Consider the following 12,955-nt stretch of genomic DNA (forward strand, 5'->3'; position numbering starts at 1 on the left):
CTGCTCATTTTGAGGATTGCTAATGCAATGTAAATGTCACACAGCGCTGTAAATTGTAGCCCAACATTTGTCGTTTTGTTTTGTCGTTTTTTTTTCAAAATTTAAGCAACATTTTTAAAGAATTCTATCTATAAACCAAATGCTAAATATACCGGGTGTTGAACAGTCTTGGATGAGCAGATTTGGTGACAATAGCACAAAATTACTAACACATATTTTGGTACAATATGGCTAAAAGAATGTAAACCCAATGGTGGTCAGTATGAACTCCTTTGAAAAACATTTTTCTTTAATATTATTTGTCTTCTATATAACTGAAAGATTACATTTTAATCATTTAAATTATTTAGGTTTAGCTTTCGATTAGAATAGTGAGAGAAGAAAAATTCTAAAAGAATAAATGTAATAAAGATTAAAGATATTGTCCTCTGATGAGGGTGGAGGTATTTTTTTAAATCATGCTATTAGTAAAATTTGGAGATACAAACTTGCAGGACTGAGGCCCTTTCACTTACCTTGATTGATCACTTTACCTCCAACCAAATCGACCTCTGTAGTTATTTTCAAAGAGCCAATATTGCTGGAGGTTTTCTGAGTGTAGTAAATCTACGTCTATATTTGCAAAAAATACCACCAACATTTTTCACTGCCCACCAAATGACCCAGGTCAGCTTTGCTCACTTTACCCCATGCCTGACAGTTTTGATTAAGAGTCTGTATACTGATCTTAGGTCAGCAGCAACCCTGGCAGTGATGGATGCCACAAAGGTCAACAAATGCTGTGTGAATATAATCGGTAGGAGGCATCTCTGCTGTTATTTTAAGACAAAATCAAAAGGACTTGTGGCGCAGGTGAGACATTTTTTTGCCAACCTATCGGCCCGTTTGTGCATCGATGATCAAGTCCTTGTGCCAAGGTGACCGCAGTTATCACCACGGCAACACCCAATCACAGCATCACACATCATTTTCAAGTGGGCCAATTACGGTGCATGATTGGAAGGCGTGAAATACGGTGAGAGCCGTAACTCACCTCGAATATTCTTCTCTGGAATTATTGGTGTGTGTGTATGTGTGTGTGTGTGTGTTAGTTACCCTCAGGGTCCAGCAGTCTCTCTATCCCCAGGTGTTGTTCTGCCTTATTAAAGGCGTGTTCCAGTCTGTCGATCGCAGACGTCTTCTTCTCCACTGAGCTCCAATCAAAAATCTCAGGTCTGCGGAGGCAAAAAAGGGAAATCAGCAGGGATCACGTACCCACTGCATCTCTATTCTACCCAAATATAGAGGAATATCCCAGGTATTTAGTAGATCATGTCCCTGGTTGACCTATGCAAACACGTCAGCATATGTTGTTGTGAAAGGAGACATTCTACAAAGTAAAAGGGCTGACATTGTAGTAATAAAAAAACTTTTTATTACATAGCCTCAATTAATTTTCTTAAAAATGAAATACGCTGTAATTAACTCACTTCAGCTGATGCAGTCAGGTTTATTTTTGGAACTACTTTAAGTCAGCAAGCATGTATTCATCTCCCGTGCACTGGTTCTTAGCTGTACACACTCTCCAGTCAACCACCTTTAAAGGTCCCATATCATGCTCATTTTCAGGTTCATACTTGTATTTTGTGTTTCTACTAGAACATGTTTACATGCTGTAATGTTAAAAAAAAAACTTTATTTTCCTCATACTGTCTGTCTGAATATGCCTGTATTTACCCTCTGTCTGAAACGCTCCGTTTTAGTGCCTTTCAACGGAATTGCGTTGCTAGGCAACAGTTTGGGTCCATGTTTACTTCCTGTCAGCTGATGTTATTTACATGCACTGCAACAGGATATAAACTGGGACACATTTAAAATGTTTACGTTTAAAACCGTGTAAAGGTTAAATATTGTATATTTGTGACATCACAAATGGACAGAAATCCTAACGGCCTGTTTCAAACGCACAATTTCTGAATACGGGCAGTGTTTTTCTCCGTATATTGAACGTTTTGATAGTTTAACAGTATTTATATAGCACTTAACCCTGCTTTATAATATAAAAGACATGAAAATGTAATTTTTTACAATATGGGACCTTTAAACAGTGACAGTAGACCGTGTTGATTCAAAATAGTATATTTATTCATTTCATTTCAACATTTTCTCTGTGAAAGCTGCCGTTATTCCACTATTAGTGTACAGAATGCCGTTGGCACGGAGCCCCGAGCAAATGATCTACAGGGTGATGGTGATCTCCCACTCTGTATTCCTGTAAGGACACTGCGAACAGATGTTCATGCTAGCTAACCATGATTTAATTCATAATTACATGAGTCCAGACCTGAGACCCAAACTCTCCTGGGTATCCATAGAGGCAGATTAACACCGTTTCACCTCAACAAAGCTATTCATCCATCTATTCATCAGGCTGTCAAACATTATCCATTCACTGATTCGTTGACTTATTTACTTGATCGTTCTAGTGCCGTCAAAGTAAATGCGATAATAACGCGTCAACGCAAAATCGTTTTAACGCCGTAAAGATTTCTACGAGGCATTAACACAACTGATCTTTCGGAGGTTGTAGCGGGCTCCAAATGCTCCAAACTCGGCGAATAAATATATACATACATTTGCATAAAGCAGGCATATTTGTCCAATCCCATGTTGATAAGAGTATTAAATATTTGACAAATCTCCCTTTAAGGTACATTTTCAACAGATAAAAAATGTGCGATTCATTTGCGATTATTAATTTAATCCATTGACAGCCCTAGTTCATTAACTTGTTCCTTTAGTGCAGCTTTGCTATGTAATATGACAACTTCACTGCACTAGATATGGAGGTATGTTAGATATACAGGCTCTCTAGCAGGAATATGCAGCTTTTTGTGTCCACAGATTAACTGATTAGGTTTAAACAAAGAGCATTCTTGTAGTTGGCTTCCTGTAGCAGTGCGTCACTACTAGTTGGCTGGCACTATCCAACATATTCTGTCTTTTTCCCCTGTCACCCTTTACATTTCTTTTTTTTTTTCCTTTTCGGAGTATTTAGTGCTAATGGTTTGATGTTCCACCTCCGTGTATATCCATTTAATAAAAATGTGTGAACAAGATCATAATTCAGGCAGCCAAATAAATCTCCCTCTGTACCTCTGTGACATTGTCTTGTCTATGCACTCTTCCTTTGTGTCTATTTTCTTTCTATATCTCTCTCTGCTAACACACACACACACACACACACACACACACACACACACACACACACACACACACACACACACTACCCATTTTACAGTACCTGTGGCTGTGGATGAGGGCATTGAAGGCCAATCCATCATTCCAGCTACTGGAGAAGTTAACCACATTGACCTGAGGACAGAGATAATGGATATTAAAGGGCCAAACTGTGAATGCAGTATGACACCCACTGTTGAAACGCTGTCGCCCCAATACTGGTTTCCATTTCCATGGGTGTTTATTAGATTATAGACATCTTTTCTCTCTCTCTCTGGGCTTTCAATATATGGAGTGACAGACAACGATAACTAACAATGGGTTTTAAATGTAATACAAAGCTACATGGAGCTCTGGAAGTACTGAGAAGACACAAAATCAACCAAAATCGCCGGCTGAAATGACGACTCTCTCTAAAAGATTTTTAGAAGTGGAAGCTAGCCAACATTTAACTGTAAATTGGTTGAAAATAAGCTGACTTTGGGATGTTACCGGTCAACACTACAGGTCATCACGTGTTCACCCGAACCCTAGAACCCGAGACCCAACCTGGGACCTATACAGGTACAGATCCAGGGTTCATATGGTCAATCGGGTTCGGATCGGGTCCCAGTTCTATTACTGCGGGCCTGGGTCTTTTTAACATTATCTGTAATAAAGTGCTACAGGAATGAGTCCTAAAACCCGGAAATGACTTCGCATTTCACTTCCGGTTCCCTCGTCTCAAAGTCTTTTCGAATTTTTCGAAGGCACACATTTTTGGACCTGTGAAGACCTCTATTACATACATGACATTGTGCCAAAAGACTCAGGCTAAAGCCACATGTTTTTACTTATTACTTACATGTGAAAAAGCTTTAAAGACGAATAACTAACAGATGAGTTTGGCGTGTAAGTGTAATGCTAAAATCCCATAAAGGACAGAGACGCTACCATTAGTCTAATCTCAGCTATAATAGCATCTCGTCACCCTCCAAACTCTTTAGATACCGAGTATCACTCTTAGTTCATCTTTTAATTCATTATCTTAATCTCATGCACACCCATAATGAAAGTCATTTAGGATCAATTATTCCTGATTAAGAAATGAAGACTACACTTTTCAAGTCGTGCACCTGGGAAAATTTGCGGGTGAAACAAACTATCAAATGCCATATGCTATCCAAAAGTGGCATACGCTGTGTTGTGAGTGCTCTTAGCAGTTTTCGCTGAGATGCTTCAACACAGTAGAGAACAATTCAAGCCAAAAGGAATAAAATGAAATGGAGAAAAAAAAACAGCTGGCAACAGAACAAACCTCTACAAATACTGAATACTCCAAAGGAATCCAAAGACATCATGCCTACTGCGGAAATTTTAACTTAATTGGATTCTTTTTTTTTTACCCTGAAAACATATTTTGAAGACTCCGGCCCAAGTCTCTGTCTTTTAGTTTCATACTTAGGGCTATAAAATGATAATCATCTCATGGCAGTAATCCCAGATCTGGATCGCCACCAAAACCAATCCATCATTCCTTGGCCCAAAGCCTATCTGTCCACCTGATTTCATGAAAATCCGTTCATGAGGGGTTTCAGATATCCAGTCGGACGTAGACAGGCAAGTCTTTGGCCGTGGTGAAAACATTCTATACCACTGAAGAAGACTCATCAGACTTGAAGCCATTGCTTTAAATGAAGAAAGACATTTGCATGGTCAGTTAATCAGACAGCTATTTTTTACGGCATCGCAGGACTACAGGAGAGACTGCTGTAGAAGAGAGCTACAGCGACGGTGGATGCAGTGTGACAGCCTGTGGATTGAGGATAAGACTGAAGTGAGGAGTTAATGTAACAGACCTGAGGATACTGGCGCGTGTTCTGACGAACCCAACTCAGCAGAATCTTCTCACTGTTGGTCTGCTGTAGGCCCGCCATCACATCCTTCATCACATCCTTTACCTGCACACAAACACAAAACACATTATGGATGCGCACACATGGTGTCCGTGGAGGTATTTTTCACAAGGACATACAGTGGAAAGCTGTGCTGGAGTGCGCAGTGTTTGTTTAGACCTCACAACGAGAAGGTTCAGGAAGGAATGACAATGTAGAGGGATTCAAAATGTTAAGTTTGTCCAGTGATTGGCTTTAGAGGAAAGTACATTGGGATAATCCTCCAAGAAGCATGAGAGCTTGACCAATTTCCAATCTGCACATTAGATTACAACTCAATTTTGAAGCTAGAGTGAAGATACTGGTATCATATAAAACTACAAAACCTAAAGAATCCATTGGTACCAACCATGTCATACTAGCTTGTCAAGAAGGAGCTTAAATAATGCTCCGAATGTATGCCAAATTTTGGCGAGGAAAAACTGTCATGGCCATTTTCAAAGGGGTCCCTTGACCTCTGACCTCCAGATATGTGAATGTAAATGGGTTCTATGGGTACCCACGAGTCTCCCCTTTACAGACATGCCCACTTTATGATAATCACATGCAGTTTGGGGTCAAGTCATAGTCAAGTCAGCACACTGACACACTGACAGCTGTTGTTGCCTGTTGGGCTGCAGTTTGCCATGTTATGATTGGAGCATATTGTTTTATGCTAAATGCAGTACCTGTGAGGGTTTCTGGACAATATCTGTCATTGTTTTGTGTTGTTCATTGATTTCCAATAATAAATATATACATACATTTGCATAAAGCAGCATATTTGTCCACTCCCATGTTGATAACAGTATTAAATACTTGACAAATCTCCCTTTAAGGTACAGATAAAACAATGTGTGATTAATTTGCGATTAATGACGGTTAACTATGGACAATCATGCGATTATTCGCGATTAAATACGCTAATAGATTGACAGCCTTAAATAAGTTAAACCAACTAGTATTTCTGGTAGGGTAGCAAAGTTTAATCGACTAGCCAACTAATCGCTCACATCCCTAGTATTGTACGTACACACTGTGTGCTCAAATTTGAAGGCTTATACGTGAAGATGTTGTTATTCATATCATGCACACAGAGATTTTTAGTCAATTGGAATGGGATAGTTAGGCGGCAAACAATGCAACAATTCCTGTTGAAACACAATATCCACCTAGAGAGAACAGACGTGCACAGTTGGCTAGCATTGGTAGCATTCACCATCAAAAGCTCTCTCTCTCTCTCTCTCTCTCTCTCTCTCGATAGACAGAGCAACAGATTACAACCCATGCTAATGCCCTAATATGATGTAACATTACCATGAGGCGCCATTTATAAAAAAATATATGCTGCTTTCTAGCAAATGTGGCCTGTCAGTAGATACTTTGCATATTCACACACACACGGCAGCACACACGCTCAGTGAAAGTGCACACAGTCAGAGGACACTTGTGTGCACGCACATATTCCGAGCGTGTGTGTGTGGATGTGGTTGCATCCTCACAGGCTGGATTTTTTTGGCAGTTGTGAGTGACAGTTTTGGAGCACTTGTTCAGGGCTCGGGGGGGGGGGGGGGAGAGAGAGAGAGAGAGAGAGTTATACTTCTCACTGCCCGGTTGCGCATTACTTATGCATATCTTTCCCTCACCTTTCTATCAGCCACATATGCACTCGCACACACAGAAAAAGGCAGTTTTTGTTTCCCTTCTCTCTCTCTCTCTCTCTCTCTCTCTCTCTCTCTCTCTCTCTCTCTCTCTCTCTCTCTCTCTCTCTCTCTCTCTCTCTCTCTCTCTCTCTCTCTCTCTCTCTCTCTCTCTCTCTCTCTCTCTCTCTCTCTCTCTCTCTCTCTCTCTCTCTCTCTCTCTCTCTCTCTCTCTTTCTTTCTCTCCACCCCACCATACCACTCGCTCTCCTTGCTTTCCACACTCATGCATGCGAGGCGGTGTGTGATGAGTGTTAGCAGAGCTCCGAGCAGGCACCGGACAGATGAGTGGAAGACAGAACGACAGCAAGAAAACCCCGAGTTGTAAGCCTCAGACCTACCACACACACACACACACACACACACACACACACACACACACACACACACACACACACATACAGTGGAGTAAAGTAATAGAGTAAGTCAGAGGAGGAAAGAGTCTATTACACAGTCACAGATGCACACTCACACACACACACACAACTAAGCCTATTAATAGAGTGCGGTGTAATTCGGTGTCGAGGTGAATTCCCAGCAAGGGGACTCAAACACACACACACAGGTTTGTTAGCGATTCCTCATAGAATGTGGCCTGCCGGGTAAAAAAAGGGACTCATTTGGGAGTAGGTCACTGCATGCATTTCCACTTTAATTGGAGGGGCGCTTCGACAAAGACTGCAGTGTACACACACTCACAATGGCACACACACACACACACACCTACACGCTGACAGAGATCCGCACACACAGACTGGCATACGTGCCCACACACACAAGCAAACGATAACCTCCAGGGCGTAGCAGCCTTTGACAGGCATATTCAGACACACACACATGCTATCCGCAATCACGCACACACTCAGCCCAACACACACCTCATTACAGGATTGTGTTTTGCTATTAATCGCGTCATTAAGTCTATGCCAAAACTAGCGTGATTGAGACATTAGCTTCTGTTCAACTTAATGAGGAATGAAATACAATTAAAATGTATCGTAATGTAAGCTGTTAAAAGGACTGACTTTACAGGAAGTTGGTTTTAAACACCATCGTAAAATAGATTATGAACTTTAAATACAGCTTAAGTGTAGAAGTACAACAGGCATACTGTTCTATGAATTGGCAGAAAGCTCCATCATGTGAGAAAGAACATTTAAAAGGAAACTTCGGATGCTTCAACGTCCGACACAAACAGACCTCACCTTTTATCGCTTGATCAAAATGAATTTGTGTGTATAAAAACATATGTTGTAAAAAAAAAAAAAAAGCAGATTTAAGAAGCACGTTGTTGTGGTTATTGATTTGATAGTGTAGATTTTTATTTCTCTATACGGTTCTTGCCCTTTGATTTCAAATATTCCCTTTGAAAACCGTATGAAGGAGTTGTCACTTTGCCATTGCACTCCTCTTTGAAATCCTCTCATTACTTTTGAACTCATGTATAGAAATCTACTAGTAGCTGAACATTGCTGTGCATTTGATTTGTTCAAGTTTTTCAAAACATTAAAGGAGTTGCCATAGCAATTTACACCCCGACACATGCTTGTATGTGAAGCCTACTTAAAGGGACTCTACGTAAGAATCAGAAATTGCTTGTTAACACCTGTGGCCGTTAAGTCAACGAAAGTCAGCGTCCTGTTGCGACCCGCAATGATTTATACGTGCAAGAAGTTACAAACAGTCCCTTTAATCTACAGTTTAAATAAACTGTTTTGGAATATATTTAGATTTAATGCAAAATTGCAATGCATTGCAAATTTTATGCAAAAAAAAGCTTTGATATGGAAATACTGGTATCAGCAGATATTCAGGTATTTGATCGGAAATGAAAAAAAAATATGACAAAAGATGTATTTGAAGAACACAACCAACCCCAGCTTTATAGTACATGCTGTATATGTTGTTATGTTCTATGGAGTTGTTGCACAACACGGACTTTCAAACCGGTTTCAAAGCCACATTGTCGCCTTTCATTTCTCTTTTCACGCTACTCTCTATCATTATTGTTGCATTGAGTTCCCTGCAACGTGACTGCTACCTTCACCTTGACAGCTGCAACCCATGGAAACAGTACACATTCCCGAAAGTAAACCATTCAGACGGACACAGAAGGATAATGTGCAGCGTTTTGTTGTCGGAATGTGAAACATAATTGAGTATTTTGTGCATCAAAAGGAAATTACAACTGGTGTTAAAGTAATGCTTCCTAGTAAATGCTGTATATCTGATCACCTCAGCAGCATGAATGCAGTGATTATACTTATTGTAGCTTGTTTATCGTCACTATAAAACTTTGTGTGGGCCTATAAACGGGCTCCATTGAATATAGTGTAATTGTAAAGGAAAATGGATAAACATACAGTTTAAAGATCAGGGACATTGCACAGCTCTGTGTGTTCTGGTTAGCAGGGTTTAGTTTGACTCACTGCAGTTGGATGAGGAAATACCAGTGGAGCAAACTCCAGGCCTGAAAAGTGAAGCCAATGCTGAAGTGCCTTAAATCTACATTCTTTCTATCAGCCAGCAGGGGGAGACTCCTCTGGTTGCAAACTGAAGTCTGACTGTATAGAATTCTATGAGAAAATGAGCCTACTTCTCACTTGATTTATTACCTCAGTAAACATTGTAAACATGAGTTTATGGTCTCAATCGCTAGTTTCAAGTCTTCTTCATTTTCTACAGTACCAACGGTACCGTACGATGCCTGTAATGGTCATTGGTAGGGATGTGACGGTGAGGAAAATTTCCCACCGGTTAATAAACTTGTGACAACACCGGTGTTACCGATTACACGGGAGATTTTACAAGTAAAGATGACGGTAAACATGTGCAGAGCGCTGACTCTGATCTTTACCGTCGGGTGGCGGTGTGTCTGGCCTCTCCGGTAGCGCTTTCGCTGCGGGGGTCTACCTGGCGCCGCTGCTCCGTGCACACCGGCTGTGACGGCTCCATCCGCCTCGCAGCGATTGCCTCATTGACGTTCTGGTTCCCTTCTAGCGTTGGGATTAAACGTGAAATATTGCCAAATAGGTGCGTTTGCTTTTCACTTCGACAACAAATCCTCTGCCGTTTCTCGATCTGTCAACTCTCCCGTCCCGTGTGTGACACCTGCTACTCTGAGCTGACGGACCAGATGCATTCACGGTCAGTATGTAGTGTCCGTTGTCTGACTATCGATTGATAATATGCCACTGTTACGCCAAAATGAACGAAATGGGTCAATTCTTTTTATTTATTACTTAAAGGCTACATGCCTCTGTTTTTTGTAATGTTCAAATGTTTTTAATAAAAGAGTGCGTGTTGAATTACATGGGATTTATTGTTGTTGTTGTTTTTTTTACTGGGTATCGAATTGGGTATCGAGAATCGTGGAAATTCACTGGTATTGGTATGGACTACTAGATTTCTGGTATCGTGACATCCCTAATACACAGCATATACATACATCAAAACGCTAGTCCACAAACCAATGAGTGATGTTACAGTGGCTACGTCCACTTCTATTAAAGCCTACAGTCCACGTTAAATACTCGTCGAGGTAATTAAACAGCATTCAGTCCAAACAGTAACAGCTTTCTGATATGCAGCCAACATTTGCTACAACAGCAAAAAAAAAAAAAATTATATTGGAGGCATTACTAAAATATAAAAACTCTTCTTGCCACCAAAATGCCTTCAGAGGCCTAGCATGCTGACACATTCTCACACAAAGACATACACGTGCATGCACACACCTGCCAGTGGAGAATGATGCTCCAGATGAGCCCGAGAATCAGTTTGTGATTCCCATCAACGATGTCCGCCGCTCCGATATTCACCAATTCAACCTGGAGGAGGGAGGAAAAAGAATCGGTGCTGTGGTGTCGATTTTTCGATACTCACAAGCTACTCATTTGGTATTGATTCCTTTTTTAAAACATTGATAATAAGATTACATAAACAAAACGTGGGTGGCCGCATCACTTTGATTGTTTTCACCGTCTGTCTACCTTAAATTCCTAAACTTCATCATCACAATCAACAATTTGAATTGTGGTTGTTACAAGAGTTTCAAGGTCTTTATAATCATGTGCACAACATCTCAGTGTGGATCTCAGACTGCCTCCAACAATGCTCATTAAACATGTAGGCTATAAAGAAAAAGGACTCAAATGAAAGCAAAGTGAGAATCTAAGACATAAAATAGTATTTAAAAATATAGGGCTAAAATGTAGCCCTATATAAAATGTAAGATAAATACACTTGTGGTAGACAGTACATGCAAATGAATAAACTGAATGTAGCCTAAACAGTTACAGGTATGTGATTTGCCTTTAAGTGTAATGATCTGTTTGGTTGTTTGTTTTCTAAAAAATTACCGTTATTTAAAGGGACTATTTGTAACTTTCAGAAATGCTTGTTAACAGCGACACCTGTGGCCGTGAAATCAACGAAAGTCAGCGTCGGGCTCGCGCTTGCTCGCTCTAAATATACCTGAACGAGCATCACTCAAAACAGTGAGGCCACACAAGTCAGCTAAAACTACAATATCACTCTATATTTCAGCTGCTTGGCAGTAATGTTAGCTGACCAGACGAAGGTCTCTCCATGAACATGATTTAGATCTGATCCTAGTGTTGGCTTCTCTTGCCTCAGCGCAGGCTGATGCAGCGGGGCTCTGCAGGGAGTAACTTGTCGTCTCCGCCCGCAGCCGGAGTGAACAGTGAAAACACCGGCACCCGGTCGGTAACGAGACGATAACGTTTCTCTCTGCAGAGCTCCGTCACTTCACAAGACACAGAAAACCTCTGTTGGTCTGGAGGAGCTGCAGCAGTTATTTCTGCACAAACGTCCACTGTGCATTCACTAGATATTCTCAGAGCTACTAACTCTTCTGCAGTGTGGAGTGAGCGCGCGTTCACGTCTAGAGGTGGAGCGAGCTGAGCGAGAACGCGCGCTGTCTGAGTGAAGGCAAGCAGGCAGAGGAGGAGAGGCAGCGGCCACACGCGAACGCGCATATGCGAGCGCGCATGTGTCCCGACCCGGTACATTTATACGCTTAAAAAGTTACAAACAGTCCCTTTAAAAAAAAAATAAAAAAATCACATACCAATTTAAGATATGATCAATATCGTTCAAATTGAAACAACAAGTATTGAATTTTAAAAAGTCTGGTATCGCCCATCCCTATTATTTGTTAAACCTTATGTAAGTAAAAATGAATAATTTATCTGTCACTATGCATTAGCTTATTTTAAAATGCACTGTGTAAGGTAAGCCAAATGTACACACCTATCTTGACTAAAGTAATATATATTCTTGGAAAGAAGGGAAAGAAGAGAAATCAGGGCAACGGAATGAGAGAAGATGATTGTCGTAGGGAGAAAAAAGCCAGACAAAACTATGTACAAAGAAGAAAGACGGTAACATAAAAGAAGGGATGCTGTTCTTAGACAGGAAAGTAAAAGCATCCTGGAAGAGACGAGGGTAGAGATATAAATATATGGAAGCAAAGTTAGAGAGGAGATAGAGAGAAACATGAAAGGCAGTTTAATTTAAGCACCACTATTGTTTGCTGAGTCCAACCACTGATTTATTTAATTCATATATTATATTAACATGATGAAGGGAAATATAGATGTGTCGCTGCACGTATACTCACATTGTTCTTCTGCAATATCTGCAGAGCACGGTTGACATTGTTGAACGAGTGAACGCGCGTGAATCCTCTCTCCAATTTCACCTACACACACACACATACACACACCAGACAGAGGAGACCATTGAGGCATAAACAGACCTTGCTCAGGGGCATCTATGAGCGCTACAATTACAATAAAAGTGTGTGTTTATGTGTGTGTATGCCATTACAATACGGAGATAGTATCAAACAAAGGACAACGATGATAATGTCTGCACCCTGAGATAGAAGTAGGGGGAGAAAAGAGAGGGAGGAAAGGTGGTGGAAAGAAGAAGAAAAAAACAGTTAAAGAGAATGAGAGAAGATTGAAGAAGAGAGAGAGGGATTCCAGCAAACAGACAAGGTGGAGGAGATGAAGAAAAGCTGGAGGGGGAAAAAGAAAAACAAGGTTGGAGTAGAAGTTTGATTAAGACCGTGGGCTGCGCTGGTGTGTGTGTGTG

At 40.8% G+C, this 12,955-nt stretch overlaps 1 protein-coding gene across 5 annotated transcripts in view; it reads right to left on the bottom strand.

The window, feature by feature from the left end:
* The window catches only part of dmd (dystrophin), a 308,168-nt gene that overhangs the window by 182,254 nt on the left and 112,959 nt on the right, over nt 1–12,955 (bottom strand). For all 5 annotated transcript variants that reach the window (XM_074626944.1, XM_074626943.1, XM_074626939.1 and 2 more), the window contains exons 4-8: nt 12,477–12,557; nt 10,570–10,662; nt 5,058–5,159; nt 3,284–3,354; nt 1,096–1,214 (exon numbers count right to left, since the gene is read on the bottom strand). In XM_074626944.1, the coding sequence (XP_074483045.1) occupies nt 1,096–1,214; nt 3,284–3,354; nt 5,058–5,159; nt 10,570–10,662; nt 12,477–12,557 (466 nt within the window). The remainder of the gene's footprint in view (nt 1–1,095; nt 1,215–3,283; nt 3,355–5,057; nt 5,160–10,569; nt 10,663–12,476; nt 12,558–12,955) is intronic.

The sequence above is a fragment of the Sebastes fasciatus genome, chromosome 24, assembly GCF_043250625.1.
Source record: "Sebastes fasciatus isolate fSebFas1 chromosome 24, fSebFas1.pri, whole genome shotgun sequence".
In the NCBI taxonomy this organism is placed as follows: domain Eukaryota; kingdom Metazoa; phylum Chordata; class Actinopteri; order Perciformes; family Sebastidae; genus Sebastes; species Sebastes fasciatus.